Raw genomic sequence first — 21522 nt, forward strand, 5'->3', positions numbered from 1 at the left:
CCGAGACGGCGAGGGCTGGGCTGGTGCCGCCTGAGGGATCTGCGCCCCACAGCGGGGATCGGGGCTGGGCCGGGGGAACCCCTGTCCTGGGAGGGCTGACAGGCTGTGCGGGCCCGTCCTGCCCATCCCGGGGGCAAGGTGGTCGGGATTTAGGCTGCCGGAGCAGCTGGGGTCGGGGCTCCCTGCCAGCTGTAGCCCATGTTTTGGGACTCCGTTTCCCTTTGCTGAGACGGGTGGTGTTTGCCGGTGTAGAAGGCCCATCTCGCGTCTGAGTTTGATTCCCCCTCCCCACACCACGAGAGTAAAACTGAAAGTGTCTCCTTTGTCCAAGTTGCTCCTCATCATAAAACTAACCCGTCCTGCTCCTGTCTCCGTCGCATCATTGGTTTTGGACTTTTGCTTATGGATTCCTTTTATAATGTTGCAACCCCTGCAGCCCTCACTGTGTTTCCTTCCTCGAGCATCTATGGTCTCCTCCCCAAGAGGAAGTGCACAAAGTGTGTCAGAAGAAGTGATGGTTGAGAAACAAATGCAAAGAGATGAAACAAGTTCTGTGACGAGACAGAGGCTGGGCTAACACCTGGATCCCCCTGGTCCAGGACACTGCCCTGGCCGCATCTCTGGTCTTTACATATCATCTGTATTAATGGACAAGTCAGTGTTTGCCTTTTTACACCACTGCTCTGAAGTTTTTAATTGTTTTCCTGGTACAAGTTCTTTTAAAATAAGAGCTCCATCATTATGCTAGTCATTGAGAGTTGTGTGCTGAATTTTCAGAAGAGAGGCACATGTACCTTTCATTTAAATTCCTTGCGTGTTTTCCCTCTCATCCTTGTACCTGGAAGTTTTACTGTAACTTATGCGCAGGAACGAGCCAAACGCCGTAACACCCTAGGCAGGTGATGAGGCTGCATTTGTTCTGTAGATGGGGAACTTGAAAAGCAGAGAAGTTAAATGACTTTCTAAGGTTATGTGACAAGTCTATAGCAGACTCTGCGTGGTTCCTGGGACTTTGGATTCCTTTTTGCCTGATCTGCCTGCTAGACAGCGCTGCTCTGCTGCAGAAAAGGCTGCTGATGCTTCTGGGTAGTATTTTCTATGTAAATGCAGCTAATAATATTTTAAGGAGTTGGAGTTTGGTGGTGTATGTTAGGGAGCCAGTGCTTGAACCTGCCGTAGCGTGGAGAGCAGTCGCTGGAGTGTTGCCGGGGTGGCTGGTGCTGAACAAATGCCTTCAGATTTTCTAGGATTAAAAAGATGAAATGGGTGACTCTAACAGAATTCATAAATTCACATTAGCACCCAGTTTCCTTAACAGTGGTCTGCTGCACTGCCTCTTGCTATTAAAAGTTGCACTTATACAGCATAATGCAAATTACTTCTAACCTCATGGAGCATTTCTGGCTCTGCAGTGTCCTGGTGTGGGACTGCTGGCTGAGAGCAGAGCTGTGGAGAGCGTGGAGAAGGGGTCACCCTTACAGCAAGGCTTGGTCCTTGGTTCATACGCCAGGGAAAAGAGCCCCTCTAATGCGTTAACAACTTGCATTTGCATTAAATATTACATCCTGGGCTCTGAGAGAGCTTTAAAATTAAATGATCTTTATAGCTTCCACTTGGAAGAGGCTGTGTCCCAGCATCCTCCAAGCTCCTGTGCTGCCTGGACCAGGGGCTGTGGCTCTGGACTGCCATCTATTGAATTGCTCCAGCTTTGTCTTTGCAGGAGTTGTCCTTTTTAGAGGAATGCAGTTCAGGCTTAACACCCTAAAAACAAGGCACAGTTAGTTTGTTAGGAGAGCTCAGTGCTTCAGCACGACCTGAGGCTTGTCTTCACTAGACAGAAATAATTAAACTAGCTGGATGTTGTCTTTGTTATCTCCTGCAACAGCATCTCTGTCCGGATGGGAAATGCATCTTTAGTGGTGAAAACAAACATAATGCCGCTTTCTGAAGCCTTGCAGTGTCCTTAGGAGTATTTTATCCGGGGATCAGGAGGATATTGTTTGGTGAGGGGGACTTTATGAGATAATGGCACAAGCTAGGATGGATTTGTTTGCTTTCTGTCTCACAAGAAATGAATGTTGATTTCTAAGAAAAGAAGATAGAGGATTTCTTCTCCACTGCCTCTATTTTACCTCTTTTTTGCATCTCCCAGGCACCTCTGAGGAGGTGGCTCCTCCCCCCCAGCAGAGCTTCATGATCCCCAAAAAGGAGATAAACATGGTTTCCGACATGGCCAAGTGGAAGCGTTCTCAGGTATGGTTCTGGGGTCAGGGAAAACTGGTAAGTGCTTATTATGCTTCAGTGGCAGCCAGGTCTGGTCTGGGAACAGCCACGAGGTAAAGCAGGTTTGGGCAAGTAATGGGAAATTAATTGATTTGTGTTTTAAAGCAGAAGAATCACTGCCTGTTTGTAGGAAAATGACTTGGCAGTAAGGTGTGGAGTCTGGCAGCCAAATGCTCTGACAAAGGAGAGAGCCAGGGAGAGCCCAGAGGTTGAAGGAGACCGGAGATGCTTAAAAATTATTACTGCTCCCTCCCAACAAGCTAGACGGGAAGCTGGTAACTATTTCATCCTACCTAGCCTGTACATTGTATCAAAACTGGATTTACCCAGTGCTGTTTGAACTCAGCTTGAACATGGTCCTGCTTCCTGGCCCTCTAATAGCACCAGGCTGGGGTGGTTCCTGGGGCCTCCCACCTTGCTGTACTGGAACGGGCTCCAGAGCTGAGGCCTTCAATTTCCTGGATAATTTTTGTTTACAGGATGTGTGGAGCTGGTAGAACAGGCAGGTTTGCCCCTCTCTGCCTTTGAGGGATTGGTTTGTTAGCCCAGACTTGTCCCACCTCTTAGGAGCAAGTTCTCGCTTGATGACTGATCTGTGATGCCTTAAGAGAAGGTGCCTTAGGTTATAGCCGGGTCTCAAGCAAACCTCTGAGTGCAGCTTCCTTTGTTAAGACTCCTGGGTTTAAGGACTTACTCCTGGTCAGGATTTCTGTGCAAGAGGGGCCCAAGGAGGGAGAGGTAGCAGTGTGCTAGTCTGGTATTTTCAAAGACTTAGAGCTGTGGAGCTACCCTGGATATGATGCTTCAAAAGCAGTGAATTTAAAGAGAAGAGTGGTGAGGAGCCTGGGCTGTCTCCCACTTCTCCATCATGCATGAGCATGGGAGAAGAGTAGAAGGAGGAAAGGGGAGATAACGGCGCAGGTCTGGGAGAAGCAGTGCAGAGCAGGATGTCTAGGTACAACTGAGACTCTGCAGAGCCGAGGAGTTTGAATTTGACCTGATAGGAGGCAGGGAGCTGAGGGAATGATTTCGGGGGCAGTGCGGGCGTTTTTAGGATTCTCCTCTCTGTAATTTTTACAGCGATGCAGAGTTCTTAGTGCAATCGCCATCTGCCTCTGATGTCTGCCAAAAATAGCAGTAACCTCACAGCAAGCCCTGCACCCTGGGTGTCTCCAAGAAAGCAGCGCTGTGTGTTGGGAAAGGTTCCCTTGGTGTGCAGGAGTGCTCCTGTGCCGCGTTGCTTGTTCAAACAGACCGTGGGTATTCACTAACGCCCTGCTCTCTCGGGTGTGTTTGCAGGCGTACGCAGATTACATGGGCTTCATCCTGACTCTGAATGAAGGTGTCAGGGGCAAGAAGCTGACCTGCGAATACAAAGTTTCAGAGGTAGGAGAAGAGTTTGGATCCCCTTGTTTCTCCTTTTCTGCCTTTTTTTTTCTTTTTTCTTTTTTTTTTTTTTTTTTGGCTCTACAATTACTATTTCCTAGGCGAGGAACGAGTTGGCAGCTTATCTGGGAGCCAGGGAGAATAAATGCGGTTGGGTTATGCTTGGGAATGCAAATGTCAGCCTGCAATCCACCCCCCAGGATGCAGAGGCTCTGTGCGTGCTTGCTGGATGGGAAATCAAGCAAGTTACAAGCGGACAGAAGCTGGTGGTGAAAAGGGGGATGCAGAAAGGACATGTTTGGACCATGTTTTCACAGTCTGACTTTAACCAGTGATGTTTTGAAGATGTGGTATTCCCTCCTGGTTGCAGGCAAAAGGCTGAGATGTCTGTACCGTTCCTGTTTTCCCACTGGCCTTTCTGTGGGACCTTGGGCAAGTCACTTGTCTCCCTGTCCCTGGGCTTCCTTGTTGCTCAGGCCGTGTTAACAGCACCGATCTCCTCGGCCCACACTGTAGCTGAGCTGTGCTGAGGTCTGGTTTGACAGCGTGTGAGCTCAAGGCATGTCACTGAGTGGACCTGCCTCACCGAGGGTTGTGCTGAGGGCTGCGGAGGGCTGCAGAGCGTGCAGGAGGGCTGGGCTGGATCGCCCCTTCCAAGGCGTGAAGCAGAAAGGACCTATTTTTCCCCTTGTGTTAATGTGACTGTCACCTGGTTCTGTCTGCTGCTGTGGCCGGTTTTAATGCCTGTTCACCTTATCAGGGTACAGCGAGATCGTTTGGAGCCAGAGGGGAAGGGCGGGCATCCTCAGTGGGGTTACTGCCTCAGCTGTGCTCAGTGCTGGCCTGAGTTCTCTCTGGGTGCTGCCGTGATCTGCAGAGCGTATGTTGGCCACCACGGTGGATCCCCCTCCCTTGTTCTGCATTGCAATGAGGAGATTCTTGGGTACATTTTTACTGTTCAAACTTATCATGGTTGTGCAAGAAAGCTGGGAATAGCCTAACAAGATCTAGGCAGAATGGGAAGCAGACTGACTGGGCCCTGTGTGTTTATAGCTTCATTCTGGTGTGGGTAGGCAGCCTACGATGATCTTTAACCTAGTCATTTATGTTTGAAGCAGGCATGTTAAGTCCAGCCTTCCCTTCTAGGAGCCAGTGTGTGAATGAGAAACTTGCTTGTAGTTCATGGGGGGGATCAGGGATAATGAGTCCCTCCCTAACAGGCTTTGTGTCCACCTTTTATTCCTTCAATTCAGTAGAAACTGCTGTCAAATGCTGCTCTTGCTTTCCACTGTTTGCATTTCACCTTTGAGTTTTGTCTTTGTCATGATCTCGCTCATTCCCAACCATTCACAGAGCAGTTCTAGGGAAACAAAGCATTGAAAATGAGCAAAACAAAGGGGGAGAAAAAAACCCCCTCTTCCGCCAACCCCTTTGAGCTGTCAGCTGTCTAGGAAAAGCTGTATCAGGGCTGCGTCCGTGCAGCAGATCCCTCTTGGAGTGAATGTTTTCCATCTTCAGTCCCAGTCCAGGTGACAAACAAGAGACATGATCCTGACTGCTTGGGAAGTGGCGGGGAACATGTCTCATTCCCCTCGCACTGAGGAGAGCAGAAGCCTGTGACTTGAGACACAGGTGGAGCATCCCCAGGGTTGCCTTGTTGATGAGGTTGCCTGTTCACGCGGGTTCGTTTGTAGATCAAACTGCTTATCTGTGCTTTTAAAGGCTCAGCCCCTTGTGGCCTCTGCTTGCATCTCTGCTCTGCTTTCTTCTCTTTTGCCGTACCTGCTGCTGATGTGCTTTTGTGCCGTCCCATCTTCCTCCCTGATAAAATGCTGGGGACGCCTTTCTTTGGCAAATGACCTCCTGGAATCCTTTCTGCTGAATGCGTATCCTCTCCACGACTTACTGGTATTGCTTTGTCGCAGAAAAAAAAGAAAGTATGGTCTGTTCTGCTTTGAAAGAGACAGCTTAATGGTTTCCAGAGTAGCGTGTGTCGATACCAAACTGTCTGCTGGAGCGAGAGCTGGATCCTTTGGGGCTGAGCCCCTTCTGAGACTTGCTGAGCTTGCTCTTACTGAAAAATTGCATGGAGCTGTCTGGGGTTTTGCTGGAGGCATCTGACAAGTAGTGATAGCTGAGCGTAGACGCTATGTCTGGCACAAGGTTTATGACTGATAGGCTGTGACCTGCCTTCTCCTCCTGGAGGGAGTGCTTTTCACGTGGGGATCCGTGCAGCGCCTGCTGGGGCTGCAGCCTGGAGCAGTTTTTCAAAGCTGTGACTTTGATCAGAGGAGCAGTGCAGCAAGGAGGAGGTTAATTTTGGCCATGTGAGGAGCAGACCTTCCCTTCAAACAGCCCGCTGTGCTGGGGGAAATTGGCCGGCCTTGCGGCTTGCTCTGGTTCCAGGAGGGAAGTGACGGAAGCAGCAAATGCCCCGATTTTAGCAGCTCCCCGCTCTGACAGGGCCCGAGGAGCCCACAGGGGCAGGCTTGGTCCCTGCGGGCAGCTTTGGCTGCCGTGATGCCTTCTCAGCACCTCCGTCTGCCTGGCCCCTGCTCTTGCGAGATGCTGACAGGTCTCTGCTCTGTAGGAGGCTCTGTGGTTTGCCTTTGGGACCGGTGGCAGACTCGGGGTCAAGGGGATGCAAAATCAGCACAACAGGAAGAGCAAGGAGAGTGGGGGAGAGGCTGCCTTTGCTTTGATCGCTGGAAAGGTAAAGCAAAAATAGAGCTTAAAAACCCAGCCAGGCAAAACAAGGCTGCAGTGGTGCTGATGGTTGTGTTCCTGTAAGCTCTGCTCTTTCCCTCCTTCTCCCCTGCTGGGGTTAGCCCTGGATGCACAAGTTTCCTCTGCTGGACAATGGGAAGCTGCTTCTTTTAGTAACCCCCTTTTCAAAGGGCCTTAAGCCCAAAACGAGCCGCATCTCTTTAATTATTTATTGGCATGGCTGAGCCGGCAGCTGGGTCCTGCTCTCCCGTGTTCGGTGGGGCTGGGCTTTTTAATCCCTTTAAAGCAAGCGAGTGGGGAAGGGGAGGTTCGACTCTCGCACTCCCCAAGGCCTGCGGGCAGATCTGGGGAGGGGGAAGGAGCCCGTCCTTGCCAGCCATTTATCCAGGCAGCACTGAGTGCTCGCTGAGAGGGATTTGAAATACGGTAGCTGCTCGTAATGAGCTGCTGGTGCCGGCGGATAAATCACCAGTACAATTTAATTATTTAATGCAACCCAGTGCTGGGGACGCTGTTGCTTAATTGGAGGGGAATGCAATAGCCAGGAAGGAGTAGAGCTGAGTCCAAACCTGGCCCGGTGCCGTGGGGAGATGCCGAGTTTCTGCAGTGTTTCAGGCAGCAGGGAGCCGAAGCAGAGGAGGTCGCACTGCCTCGGTCCATGTGAATCTGCGGCACTGGCCCGTTAGTGGCTCCGGCTTGCAGCCTCAGCAGGGCACCCAGAGCTTCTGCCCCCCCTTGGCACTTGGGTCTTTTGTGTTCCTGGTGTGCTCAGGTCTTGTACTCTATCCCAGCCTCTAGCTGGGCTCAGTGGCCAAGTGTCAAGGTCCTGTGGGGTGGGTGGATCCCTCCCCTGCCTGATCCCACTTCCCGCTAGCTGATCCCACCATATCCTCTGCTCCTGAGGAGCCGCTGTCTGGGAGGCTCTGTCTGCCATGAGACCCTTCCTCCTGGAACCGGAGGGCATGGGGAGCGATCTGCAGCTGGTTCAGCGGCAGCACGGCTCTGCCATGCCTGTCTCTCCACCCGCCCCCTTCGAGTGGCACTTCAAGGGCTAGAAACTTGCTGGGCTCGGCTGTTTCCTTGTCCTCCCGGCAGGCAGTGTGAAGAATTGAACCACAGCCCAGGAGACCAGCCGGCTTCACACGGTCGATGCCTCCAGCAAAGTCAAACCAGCCGCCGCTTCTGCTGTCCTCTTTGTCCCCTTGAAGGAGGAATCCCCTCTCGAGACAGAGGAGCCTACATTGCCTGGGGCCTGGCCAGCTGCTGTGGCGGCTGACTGCTCTCTAGCTGCTTGGAGTCGGGTGAGGAGAATCCCAGAGCTTCTGGCAGGCTTGACCAGTTGTCGGCAGAGCCTCCTAAAACTGTTTGGAGCTGCTTAAAGTGCTGCCTACGGTGCTGCCTCTTGGTGCGTGGCGTGTAGCCGTTCCCCAGCTGTATGGGCAAGGTGAGGAGGAGGCTGTGTGCATTGGTCAGCCCTGGTCCTAACAGAACAGCTTGAGACACGGCTCCGTATCGCCTGTTGCACCTCTCTTCTTTTCCTTCATGGCCACAGCAGTGCCTCCTCCAGTCACTCTCATACATCCTACACAGGTTCCTCACTTTCTCTTTCCAGCATGTGGTGTAAGAAAGATGGCTCTGTTGTCTTGCTGTTGCATTTGTCTTCCCATCAGCTTTGTGTTTGTATTGAGACATTTCTCTGAGAGCCAAGAGCTTCTCATGCTTGCTCTGATGAGACCACTGGTGGGCAAACCAGGCTGCCTTTTCCCCTGGGTAGGCTGTATTTTGCCACATGCACTGTGGGTCGGAGCTGCCGTAGCAGTCTGGCTGGTATGAGTTTGAAGCAACAGGAATCATGCTGGGAATGTTGACTTGCGATTAGGCCCTGCTGCAATGGGTGCTGTACAAACGCTAACACCATCAGTGCTAATCCTGGCTCCTAAGAGACACTTCAGGACAAAGATTAGAGGCCTTGAGAAGGGCCTCTAAATCACATCATCAGCCACTGGTGAGAATATACGGTAAGTGCTGTGCTCTATCACGAGGGGGATGCAGGACCCTCAAGATGCCGAGCCTGAGTTTTGTGTTGGAGATCCCTGAATTGTGTAGCACCTCCCTGCTGCTCAGTCCTGTATGCCCTACAGCTAGGAGCTTGCTGTAGCTCTTTTCCCAGAGGTTTTAGAGCATAGTGCTGTTACAGCTCATGAAAGACTGTGTGGGCGACTGGAGAGCCTGCCTCAGGCTGGGCTTTGTACTGGACTGATCTTCTGAGGGGAAAGACAATTTTCCTGGCCTCTCTGCATTTTGGGGAGGGTTGGCACATCCCATTTCCCCTTGCTACCCTTAGGAAGGATGGTGTGGGCTTTAATGACTCCAATCCAGGGCAGAGATGTCGGAGCCTGAGGGACTGCTCTATTTTATGTCACCATGACCCCTCATCTTCTTTGTCTCTGTAGCCCATTGAAAAGCTGGTGGCTCTTCTGAACACCCTTGACAGATGGATCGATGAAACCCCGCCAGTGGATCAACCTTCTCGCTTTGGGAACAAAGCCTTCAGGACCTGGTATGCCAAACTAGACCAGGTGAGTATGTTTTTCACGTGTAGTGTTACACGCAGCTCCTACGGAAGGGCAGCGTGCCCAGCAGGGGTAGCAGAATGGCTCTGTCATTGTATGGCAGCCAAGCAACCCACAGAGGAATTGCTCAGATAAGCTGTGAAGGATCCACCTCTTGATATGTATTACTTACCCCTGATCTGGTGCTGTCTTCTCCTCTTATGAGAGCATACGGTCCATGTAAATGCTCTTGGCTGGGTCTCCAAGTCCTGGATGGTCCATGAAGGTCCCCCAAGCCCAAGGAACTCCTTTGCTTTGTAACTGCCCACTGTGTCTGCTAGCTGATAGGTAACAGAGAAAATCAGAGGAAGGTTGTGAAACTGCTGGACTTCCTTCAGCTCAGAGCACTTGCCCTGCACCGAGCTCTGGACGTGGCACGGGCACAGTCCCAGCAGCAATGAGCTTGCAGGTGGTCTGCTGCTCTATTAATGCTTTTGTCCTGGAGATGACTCAGGGGGTAACTGGGTTGATGTACTTGGATGGTGAAGCTTTTTTTTTCTACAGGATGCATGTGGCCTGGATAAGTGTCAGGTCAGGCTCTCCCTGAATTGCTCCATCTCTGGAGATGACTTCTTCAACAGGAGAATTTGCTCCTCTGTCATGCTGGCTCTGGCCATTGTAGGAGCGCACCATTGCGGCTCCCACTCTGCAGCGGTGTCTGAGCACAGGGTGACTGGCTCCTGGGGACTGTGACAGATCTGCACTCACTTGAGGGAGTCTTTTGTGTCTTTCAGGAAGCAGAAAAGTTGGTGGCAACAGTGATCCCCAAGCATTTGGCTGATGCTGCACCAGAAGTGGCCGTGTACCTGAAGGAATCTGTGGGGAACTCCACCCGCATTGACTATGGCACAGGTACCTGGGCATGCATGCTGGTTGAGACTTGACTTCCTCGGGTGGTGACCCTTTGGAGCCTGATGCTGCATTGATTTAAATACGTTATTGCTACTGTTTTTTAGTGCCAGCTTGATACAAACACCTTCCTTCTAGGCCTTCTCACCCCTATGTCCAGCGTGAGCTATGACTGAAAGAGCTGGGAACAGGGCTGTGCTAGAGCTATGACACCCTTTTCATGTCTCATCCAAGGAAATGTGAACCAAGCTGTGCAAGCCATTCTGGGATAAGCTGCAGGAGCTGCTTTACTGCATACAGCAGTCCTGCATTGCTGAACTGCAGTAGGTAGTTTAGAGGGATAGAATATAATTACTTGAACTGGAACTAGAATGGGAACCAAGTTTGTGTTCAGTGGGAGGTGGCTTGAGGTCTGGTGCTCCCTAAAAGTGACATCACTGCTTACAGAGGGGCTTTGAAATCTGAAAGTAGAAGCATTTTGCACCTAAGGAGACACTGAATTGCAGGTTGGAGTAACTACACTGGCTTAGTTAGACTTAGATCCAGAATCGTCTACATGCCCTGCTCCTCTGTCTGGAGGACAGGTGGTGTGCTGCGGAGAGTGTCCTCACCAAAAGGCAGGACAGCAAGACACTGGGTGCAAGGAAACATGACTTTGGACCTGGGCAGGGAGAAGAGGAGGACGTGGGTAAAAGGATGAAGAGCTGGAGGCTGAGCAGTGCTTGCCAGGAGAGCTGCGGCTCGCTGGCACCAGGGGGAGATGTTGTCTTTGGAAAGGGACCCACTGGCTGGGGTTTTGTCAGCTCAGGGAGGGAAATTCAGCCTTTCCTCCTCTCCTGTGTGTCCCAAGCCAGTGGCCCATGTCCTAGCTCAGTGGCTTGACCCTAGGTGCACTTTGTTCCTACACTGGGAGCTGCACTTCTTCATAGCGTGGAGCTGCTGATCTTGTACTCTCCCTTATTCTGTGGTCCCTTCCACTAAAAGACGTTGCTCTGGTTTTGCTGGTTGTTTCTTTTCCTTGCTGTTAGCTGGAGGACCAAGCTGCAGAGGCTCAGCCTGAGATCCCAGTACCTGCTGGGATGGACCGTTCCTGGCAGCATCATGGGATCTGCATCCTTCCGACGCAGATATTTTTGAAGCGGGAGGAAATCTGTTTACTTGCAGGTGTGAGGTTCTCTTGCAGCCCCCGAGCAGACACCTCTGCGATGCTCCACTTCCCCTGCTGTGCCAAGCTCCTGGGAAAGGCCCTGCCTTGCTCCCAGCACGCCCAGTGTTAGAGCTGTTTTTCCTCAAGAACTTCTTTTTTTTTTTTTTTTTTTCCTCTCAGAGTTAATTATCACCTTATGAATATCTAGAAGGTATACTTTGGGTGGGTGCTGTGTGGGGATGAAATATTGTCAGCTCCTGTCATTAATAGGATGAGGTAGCACCTTAGGGACAGCTGGCTGGGGCTCTTGACACGGGGAATGTGACTGCTGTGATTTCTGAAGAGCTGTTGTGGTGCCCACAGAAAGGTTGTCCTGGGGACACCAGTGTCACATCTCTTTATCTCTTTTAACTCCAGGGCATGAAGCTGCATTTGCAGCCTTTCTCTGCTGCCTCTGCAAAATTGGTGTGCTCAGAGTGGATGACCAGATGGCCATCGTCTTTAAAGTATTTAACAGGTGAGGTAATCAGGGGAGAAAGGCTGGAAGCATTGGGCTGTTTGGGGGCAAATCCCTGACAGTGTCCACTTCCAGCTGTCTGAGATGTGTGAGATGTTACTGCCTTTTCTGTACACCAGACTCTTCCTGTAGTCTGAGCTGATTGTGCCCCCTTTCTTCCACTCATCTGCACCATTTGGGAGTGAGAAATTGTAAGAAGAGCCTCCTCCTGGGGTGTGAGCTGGGCAAATCAAGGGCCTTCTACAAAGACGTGTACATAATTAGAGAATGTGAGTGCTGAAGAGCTTGCTGGCCCAGGGAAAAAGGGCAGAATGGGAAAACCGAAGACAAATTTAGACAAAATTAGGAGGCAGATGTACTTTTTATAATGGTGACCCATTATAACTATTTCCAAAAGAGGTGATAGCACCTTGTCTGTTAGAGGCTGAGTGTCTTTCTGGGAAGTCACTTCAGTCAAGCACAAGTTATTGAGCTCCGCAGAGGTATGTGGGTGAAGCTCTGTGCTTTCCGATAGACAGGAATATCTGATCAGAGGATCTAACATCTCTTCAGGCGTTAAAAAGAATAATCTATGAAACTGGCAGGCCTCCACTGCTCCTCTAGATGCATTTCCAGCCCAGGTGGTAGAGTTGGTAGTGGTGAAACTGGTGGAATGGGTGTTTGGAGTCCAGAGATGTAATCCCAGCTGTATCACTGTTTGGTGGCATGGAAACAATTTCTTTCAATAGTACTTCCAGCTTTAATTTTCCACCTGAAAAGTGGAAATAGTGGTTGCTGTAAGGTGGAAAGCTTTCTGAGGTCTTTTGGAAGTTGTTGAAGGAGAGTGAAGTATCAATGTTTTCAAATGACAGTGGGGGTGGGGAAAGATCTGCACCAGTATAAGACACTGCAGATAAAGTAAACCCCTGCTGCTTGCTTTCTTAGTGAATTTGGTGTAAAAAAAAAAAAAAAAAAAACCAAACCCAATTTTTAAAAGGTGTTGCTATTTGCTACTATACCTACCGTCAGGCTGTTTTCTGTGACAAAGGAGCTGAATATATATTCTATGTACTGTGCTGTGTGTGGGGGTCCTGCTTGCAAGTGATAAAGTTGTGTCCTTCTCCAAACTGGTTGTTCTTGTCCTCATGTAAGTCAATGAAGACAGAAGAAGGCCTTGTCTTAACCCTTCCTTCTCTCTTTGGTCTCAGGTACCTAGAAGTGATGCGAAAACTTCAGAAGACCTACAGGATGGAACCTGCTGGCAGCCAGGGCGTGTGGGGCTTGGATGACTTCCAATTTCTACCTTTCATATGGGGCAGTTCCCAGCTGATAGGTACTAATAAAAATCTCGTGTCCCAGCCTGCCCCCTGCCCTGTCTGTCTAGGTTGCAAAGATGATGGGCTTGGGACTGACTTTTAAATTCAAATATGCCAAATTTGTTTATAATACAGCAGAAGAGTTTGCTTGGAACTTGGATCTTTTTTTTCTCAACTTTCCAAATAAAGCTAGTTGCTTAGGTTGGGAGATGGAAGGCTTCCTTCTACAGTACATCTGTCTCTATTGCAATGACTACAAGCTTTTTAAAAGGAGAGTCTTGTTTTTGCTGCTAGAAAACACATTTTCTGCCCTGGGGTGGTTCACCAGGTGCTCTCACTGCTGAGGCAGTGGAGTGGGAGATGAGATGGAAGGGAGCAGCTCTGTGCTGACTTCTGAAGAGGTCTGATGAGAGGATTGTGTTTCTTCTGGAAGAGGGGCAGGACAAGACCTGATTGAACTTGGTCTCAGAAGGGGGATGCCATACAGGTTACTTCCTATTGTCTCTTACTCTTTTTAGACCATCCAAATCTGGAGCCTCGACACTTTGTTGATGAGAAGGTGGTAAACGAAAACCATAAGGACTTCATGTTCCTGGAGTGCATCCTCTTCATTACAGAGGTGAGGACTGGAAGGTTTGTCCCACAGTGAAGTTCTCTTGACATTAGATACTTGGCTCTGGCTGTCTTTGGTTTTCTCTTGGCTCTGGTTTTCTCTTCTTCCTTTGCTTGTTTGTTTGCTCCCATGGAACTGTGCGAATGAACTGTTGTTGCATGTCTGAGGTGCTCTCCTTGAGTGAGTTGAGACAGGGATGTTGAGAGGAAAGGATAATTAAGCTAGATGGGCTGTGGATTGCAGCTGAAGGGAGCTGTAACAAGAGCAAACAAATAACCTTGGATCAGTCAGTGGGAACTTGGATGGAGACGACTGGTGCCTGCAAGTGTGCTAGGAAGATGAAGTAGGAGCTGCAAAATGACTGGGCTTGCCAAGATAACCTCCCTTCCCTCCAGTTGTTGGGTGCTGCCTAGCAGGCCCTGGGCCTCCCTTTGCTTAGGGCAGGCTCCCAAACCTCCACACAGCTTGGTCTCCTCCAGATTCCACCAAAAAAGTTGTCCATTAAATGCGCCTTATTTGCAAACGATCTAGAGCAGAGATGGTGCTGAGATTCACCCAGCTGGCAACGCTAACAGGACCGTGTTTCTGCTCAAGTACTGTAGGGCCCTTGGGTGAGGGACTGGTGATACTCAGCTTGTTGCCAGCCATGGGCAGCGTTTCTCAATGAGGGAGCTCACAGCTTTCTGCCCTCAGTGGGTGAGGTGGCCTCAGTGCTGCAGTGGGTGATCTGGCCATGTTTCTACTGACCCCCTTGCTGCACGGCCTGGGCAGGGAGAGCAGGAACCACACACTCTGTTGTGGTGAGGGATTTCTTGTCTCTGGCAAGAGAGAGTTGATGGGATTAATTTTGAAGGACAGAGTGTGGTTCTTCCCCTTTGTTCTGTTCGCTTCCTCCCCTGCCCCCCCCCTGCTTCTCTAATTTAGTGATCAGATGAGAAGGGAGGTTACAGAATATAGCCTTTCATGTAGGAAATTTTCATAGGAGCCTTTGGCCCAAACCCCAGGAGGTGCTGTGTCAAGTCCTGCTGAATCTAGTAGGGTTTGTTGGTATTTAGCACCTCACAGGGTTTAACCCTTAATGCAGAGATAAATCATGCCATGGGTAGTAAAGAGGTGCTGGCGGAAGAGATCAAGATGAGGACAGGCAAGCAGGAGCCAAGATGCTCTAAGATTTAGTTTAATTTGGGCCTCTGTAATATCCAGACAGTGCACTAACCTGTTAAAAACATAAAAACATACATCTCTTGACATGTGTGTAGAAAATTCTGCAGTGCACAGATGACACGTAAAGTTTAAAATACACAGCGCCACACTGCTGCTTCAGGTCACTCTGCTTTTGCCTGCAGAAAGTTAGCTTTTCAGTAGGCTTTTAAAATAAGCCATTTCACTTCTTTTTCCGCACATTTGTTGAGAATCATGGAATTCAGTGTTTCTGCTGCGTTCCTCAGTGCCACCTGGTGGCAAGGAGCCCTCTTCTCGGGCCCTCCTGGCGTGAGCCGCTAAGGGATGGCAACAACCTGGATTATCAAATGCATGGTATTTTCAAGCCATCTTCATGCAGGCACTGTTTCCTTTTTGTAAAGATTTTGCTTTTAAAATTTGTTTTTTCTCTCCCAAATGCCTGGGAAGGCTGTTACTGCCACTAGGGGGGGCTGAGACAGCCTCGAGTGCCCTCCAAACGCTTTCTCTCCAAAATCAACAACAAAACAAAATAGCGGGGAAAAAGATAGAAGGGATTAAAGACTTAAATAATATCGTTCATTTATTATCTTCTGAGCTTGTCAGCTGGAAACAGCTCTGCTTTAAAGGTGTTAAACACGTAGCAAACATCACAACAGTTCCCGTAGTGGGTCTGGTACGTCTTTCCGAGAGCAGGTTTTGTTTCAGCAAGCTACAACCGAGGTAGGTTGTTTTCTTTTAATATTCTCTTGAACAGATATTTTTCTCAGCCCCTGGGTGACGTTTCAGGGATATGAATAGACACTGTTGTGGTGTTTGCCACGTGTATATTTAAAGCTCAGGCTCTTAAAGTAGCAGTGAGATAATGTCCAGGCTGAACCCACCGAGGCATCCTCCTTACAGCAGCACCACCCTGCATGGCGCACAGGCACGGCAGCGAGCCTTGCGTAAGCTGGCCTGCTGTTGGGAAATCCGCGGGGTGGTTTTGGACCTGAACGCTTGGTTCTTGAAGAGGGTGAGGTTTACGGAGCCGGCTGGGACTTGAGCTATCCCCCTGCTGCCGCCTTGCCTGCCAAAGCGTGCCGTGGGGTGCGTGTGGTACCCGTAGGTGCGAGGATGAAGAGGGGTTGGGAGCATCTCTGCGGCGCCTGCCGCACTAGGGCTGGGGACGGCAGCGATGGCAGGGCTCTGTGTGTGTGTGTGTGCAGAAGAGGGGTGCCGGCCGTGCTCCGGCTGTTGCGGTGGATCAGTGCGATGGCCCAGATGCTCCTCCGAGGGCCCAGGGCAGGCTGCAGGAATTTCAGCTTCAATCTGGCTTCTAAATTTGGAGGTTTGGGAAGGGAGGGCTCGGGTTTCTGCTGGAAGGGAAGGAGCTGACAGGAAAGCACGGCCTCAGCCGTCCCCCTCCCCCCCGGCACTGACAGAGGAACCATTTACAAAAGGCCGATTCTCTTGGGAACCGAGAGGCAGGAACGCCGCGTCTGTGAGTAATTTCCTGCTCAATATGGCTGCTCTGACTCACTCCATTCCCCTGGGGTCACTGCGGGACTGCAGCGCTCTCGCCGCCTCTCGCTCTCCCCCCCCCCAGCTCTCCCTCTTCGCCCTTTGTGGCTGGAAAGAGATGATTTTTTTTTTTTTTTTGGTTGTTGTTCCCCTCTTGTCCCCCTTATTTTTCCCTCCCCAGTTTGAAACCATAGCCAAGCCGTCCCTTGCTGGGCACCCTGGGTGAGGAGGGCCACGGTGGTGGCCGTGCCAGGCGCTCACGCAGCCCAGACGCTCGCATGGGGCCGGCCAGCCACGCTTGCCTCCTCCACGCTCTCCAGCGCGCTTGCTCCAGCTTGGGAAGGGGGGAGAAGCAAAGCGCAATGGTGGTGGCTGATGCAAGCTGTGCCCCTGCGAAGGGCGGCGATGCTGGAGGAAGGTTTGGCGTCAAAACGCGCACAGCCAAATCTCCCGCGCGGGGGGGGATGCTTCGAGCGAACTGCCTGGCGCTGACCTCCCCGGCAGCCTTTAACTTGGGTGCCCGCCGGTGCCAAATCCTCGTGCTTAATAATGTGCCAGCTATGTCGGGTAGCGTCGTGCTTTGTGTATCTGCGCGTTTCATCTCGTATCCGCAAGGAAAGCGTGCACGGCGGAGGGGAGCGGGAACGGCTGAGCAGCTCATCCGTCATCCCCCAGCTCACGAGAACTGCCAAGGGGAAGCGGGGATGCATCTGCGCTCTCCCGGCAGTGGGCAAAACTACAGACCCGCTTCCCCCCGTGCTCCAGCCCCGATGTCAGAGCGTTTGAAGCACGTTGTCCTCCAAGCAGTGGGGTTTTTTGGGTTCCCCCCTGCCCTTTCCCTCTTTCATTCTCTGCTGCAGGCTGGTGCCACACAGACCTTGCGGAAGGGCAGCAGCAATTTCCCAAAGCAGATTGATCAGCCTTGCTTGCTTTTTACAGTAGGCAGAGAGGTGGTTTTGGAGGCTGTTTTCCCACCCTCGCTCCAGGCCTGTGTGTGCGTGGAGGGAAGGGCTCAGTTGTTCGAGCCCCGAGTTGAGAATGAGAGTCCAAGAGATTCCTCTCTCCCCACGCTCCTTTTTAGCGTGAGCTTCGGCCTTGTGGTTTCTGATGTCATGGGAACTTCGCTCAGTCAGAGTGGCTGCGTTGTATTTCTTTTTCCCCCCGAGGGTCTGTTTTTGTTCATGGAGGAGAAAGAGAGACAACTACCCAGGGAATCTACATGCAACTGTCCCTGATTGCAGCTTCCCCCTGCCCTCCCTCCTCCAAACCCCTCGCCCTGGGAGGAGAAACACTGGAATATTAAAAAAAAAAAAAAAAAAAAAAATTTAAAGCATCTGCTGCAAGCTAGCAACTCGCAGCTCTGGAGCTGGTTTGGAGACAGCAGGACTGGAGCATGTCCCCTCCGCTGCTGCCTCCCACCAGAGCCCTCCTCTGCTAGAGGCAGGTGTGGAGTGGGCTGCGGACACCGGAGCTGCTGCCAACCTGCGCTGCCCTCTGTATTCAGGGAAGGCAGCGGCGGTTGTCGCTGCTGCTTGTTGTTGATCTGAATGGGGAATGAGTCATTTTCTTGGAAAGCCCAGCAGTGCTGCACTGGGAGGTTTCTGGGTAGAATAGGAACAGCGTTGAGCCAAGCTTTACTGGGGGGGGGAGAATGGGACTTACGTGGGGCTTTTTTAATGCGGTCATTAAAAAGGAGGTGTGCAGAAGGAGGGTCTGATTAGGAAAGCGTGGCAGGAAAAGGCTTAATTTTATCAGGGAAGGGGGGAGCTGGATTGGCACGGCTTCATGTGATGTGGCCACAGCAGGAGGGAGTGTGGAGGGAGGGAGGGAGGGAAGACGCAGTGAGGTGGCTAGTGCGTGGGTCACAGGGCTTGGTGGGAATGTTTGCTTGGAGAGAGTGTGAGCGTGAGTCACTGCTGGTGCACGAGCTTCCTGGCTGGCCTGGCTGCCTCAGCCCTGCTCTCGGGTGTCTTTCAGATGAAGACGGGCCCCTTTGCTGAGCACTCCAACCAACTCTGGAACATCAGTGCCGTGCCCTCCTGGTCCAAGGTCAACCAGGGCCTCATCCGCATGTACAAGGCAGAGGTGAGCGCCGTGGGCAGGGGGAAGCTGCTTGGCCACACGCCTCCTCCCTTCCACTTCGCTGTGGGTCAGCTCTTCTCTTCTGCTGCTCCTTGGGTGGGGGCCCCATGCTGAATGGGGCTTGGGAGCCCTTGGCAGTTCAGGTGCTGCTGGATAGAAGGAGGCTCCTGCCTGCCTAGTGGTTGCCCCAATCCCAAAATGGCCATTCCTTCCAGACATGACTTTTGCCATTTCTTGTCTTCCCATAGTGCAAGTTGCAGGTCCCCAAATTAGGGCCGATGTCTTGACCTGCTCGTCCGTCTGGTCCCCGCACTGCTATTTTACCAGCTGGAGGAGACTTGGTTTAAATTATCATCCCACGTTTCAAGAACCCCAGAGCAGACTGAATGCTTCCTACCGATCTCCCCTTGTTACGAGTCCCGTCCGTGCAGTGTGCCGGACTGGCGAGGCCACAGCCACCTCCCCAGCTTGGCAGCCCTCTGCCTGCCGGGGCTCTGCTGGCGTTGCCCCAGCAGGCTTTCCTGGCAAACTCTGACCTGGGGAACTGGGCAGTTTTGGCTCTCCCTTATCTCTCCTTCCTGCTCGAGCTCACCCTGAGCTTGAGGAAGCAGGACAGGAACTGCCACATCTGGGTCTCTGGAGGGAACTACCGACAGGCGGCATCTCCTGCTGAGAAGGATGGGACCGTGCTAGCTCTGCAGGGAGTCACCGTTGGAGGAGCAGGGATGGTGGAGCAGGGATGGCACAGCTCTGTGGTGCACCCAGGGAGACGGGTGGGGCTTGAAGGAGTTAATCCTATACCCTGTGGTCTCTGTGATGCTCCTGGTGCTGGGACTTCTGGCAGAGGCTCGCTGGGCAGCTCCACCCAGGCCCAGCAGACAAAGAGGTTAGCCCAGTGCACAAAGGGGTTAACTGTGCCGAACTCGGCGCGCTCCCTCCCCCAGCCCTTCCTCTGCACTGCACATCCTGTGTTTAGGTTCCAGGCCACATACCTCTCTAATCTGCGAGGTGTCACTCCCAGGCCCGCTGTCTCCTTCCGCCCCCAGCTCAGCTTTCCTCCCGGCCTCCAAAGAGGAGAAGCGGGGCTGGGGGTTGACCCCCTCCGCTGGCTGCTCCTTGGAGGGGTGCCCCTGGGCTGCCCCTTTGGGACTGCCCCCGCTCACAGCTCCGTCGTGGGGGCTGAAGATGCTGCCTGCTGGGAAACCCTGCGCTGGAGGCTCTGGTGTGAGAGCTGGGGGGATCTGGGGGGGCTGGGGGGGCTGGAGGGAAGACCCCGGTGCTGGGAGAGCTGTTAAAGTGAAACATGGGACCCCTAAGACCCAGAGCCTGAGCGTGGTCTGCTGCTGCCTTAAGAGCCCTGCCTTGGTCCTTCCTTTCCTTTGGCCCAGTTCCTTCTCACACTGTTTGGGTACTCCCCTGGCATCCTGTGTGCCCCATGCTGTTCGGGTGCTCCTGCCTAGTGCCCCACATGCCCTGTGCTGTATGGTTGCTCCCACCTTGTGCACCACGTACGTGGCTGGAGGAGCTTGGCAGTGATGTGCCCATGGTGCAGTGTGCATGTCCACTGATGCCATGGGGCCACCGTGTGCTGGCAGATCTATGTGGCCTGCTGGGGACAGCCCAGCCCAGGCATCCTCTAGAGACTGGGAGATTCTTTGGCTCTTTTAGGTGCACCCAAGACATGGTCACGGTCTTTTCTGGAGGCCTCGGTCTATTTTGAGTAGCAGATGACATTCTGTGTAGAAATGCCAGATCCAGTACTGGTGGGTTTCTAGAAATATCTAGAGATGTAGCTGTGTCAGAGGAAGAATGCAAAAGCTGCTAGGAAGAGTAAGGACACAAATTTAGGCTAAGGTGTAGAAAACATTGAGTCAACCAAAGTACTTTACATTTAAGTGTTTTTCCTCAAAGAACTTTTGTAGATCTTAAAGCACTATTCCTAAGCATGTGGTCCTCATACAGCAGCGTCCTCTCCTGGCACTGCACGGTGCCTGTGTTCACCTGGATGGGCATTGGAGAGTGGGGACTCTTGCTGAGGAGTCTCACTGGTTCTTTATGTCTGCTCTGTGGAGTCTCCCACCCTGCTGCTGGCTCGGCTGGTTCCTGCCTGGCTTGGGAGATGAGAGGAGCATGGACATGGCAGTGTGGCTGGGCAGAGCTTTCAGTTATGGTGTGCTCGGCTGTGCAGCTTTTACCAACATTTGCAACTAGAGGATCTCTTTGACTGGTTTTCTGGGAAGGACACAATGTTCAGGAATTGCTCAGGCTTCATCATTTGAAAACTGAATCCTTCTGGGTGTTTCAGGCTAGGCACCCACAATCACTCTTGAGGATCTTGTCCGTTTGCTTGCTGGCTCCTGGAGCAAGTTTCTGCTTGATGTTGCCAGATGTGTTGCCTTCACCCTTGTGGTCTTTCTCCAATTAGCCACTGCCAACATTAGCAGAAGATAAGTAAGCCAAAAGCCCCCAGGTGCTGACATGGGTCTTCGTCCAGCTCAAGGCAGGAAGCTTCTGTGGCAATGCTCAAGGTGTGTAATAGTAAAGAGAAGGAAGGTTTGGGGTTGTGGTGTTGCTTTCTGTCTGACTGGCTAAGGTGAAAGCAAGATTTCCTTTTTTTTTTTTTTTTTTTTTTGCCCTCCCTTCTCCCTGCCCTTCCAATCACCCGTTGCAATTAGATCAGGTGAAATCAGACACTTGAATGGAGGCTCCAGCTCCTTAACATGTCTGGGGTGGCTGAGAAGTGCACGGTGCTGCGTGGCACTGACTGTGAGTGGGTTTTGAGTGGAGGCAGCAGCAGGGCAAAGGGCTCACTTGCTAGAAGCAGACCAGGAGAAATCAAATGCTCACTCGCAACCTGCTCTCGCTTGGCAGGAGCGGGGCAGTCCCCAGACCTGGTTCATTTAAAAAGCACTCTGGATGCTTTGTGTCTGCTCTGTCCCCTCTATGGGATGACTTTAAACAGCCGACAGAAAGCTCAGGTGTGTCCATGTGGCTGGAGCTCTACTCTGGATCCAGGCACGCCAGGGTGCTTGCTGCAGGGTCTGTGGATGGGCAGTAGACTGAAGACAATGTGTCTTCATCTCTGTGTGTTTATGAAATCTCAAAAGTGTCTATTTATATTATAAATATAATGGGTGAAGATGTGTTCGCTTGGAAGTGCAAGGGCTTTTCTTATTCTCTCCATCAAAGGCAAGTGAAGAAGTCGACAGAATAGAGTGTGGTTAAAGCAGCAGCCTTGATGTTTTTCCCCGAGCCTGCTTTTGAGTCTCCTGACCTTTCCTTCTCTGCTGCAGTCAGTCAGGAAATACTTTCCATTATAACTAATCTAG

At 51.7% G+C, this 21522-nt stretch overlaps 1 protein-coding gene across 3 annotated transcripts in view; it reads left to right on the forward strand.

The window, feature by feature from the left end:
* Nucleotides 1-21522, forward strand: part of PTPA (protein phosphatase 2 phosphatase activator) — a 29364-nt gene that overhangs the window by 552 nt on the left and 7290 nt on the right. For 2 of the 3 annotated variants that reach the window (XM_075519589.1, XM_075519590.1), the window contains exons 2-9: nucleotides 2153-2253; nucleotides 3583-3669; nucleotides 8850-8975; nucleotides 9743-9860; nucleotides 11422-11521; nucleotides 12709-12833; nucleotides 13335-13435; nucleotides 18089-18196. In XM_075519589.1, coding sequence (XP_075375704.1) covers nucleotides 2153-2253; nucleotides 3583-3669; nucleotides 8850-8975; nucleotides 9743-9860; nucleotides 11422-11521; nucleotides 12709-12833; nucleotides 13335-13435; nucleotides 18089-18196 — 866 coding nt within the window. The remainder of the gene's footprint in view (nucleotides 1-2152; nucleotides 2254-3582; nucleotides 3670-8849; nucleotides 8976-9742; nucleotides 9861-11421; nucleotides 11522-12708; nucleotides 12834-13334; nucleotides 13436-18088; nucleotides 18197-21522) is intronic. The other variant, XM_075519591.1, reaches the window with a different exon arrangement.

Source organism: Mycteria americana, chromosome 17 (assembly GCF_035582795.1).
Source record: "Mycteria americana isolate JAX WOST 10 ecotype Jacksonville Zoo and Gardens chromosome 17, USCA_MyAme_1.0, whole genome shotgun sequence".
Taxonomy (NCBI): Eukaryota; Metazoa; Chordata; class Aves; order Ciconiiformes; family Ciconiidae; genus Mycteria; species Mycteria americana.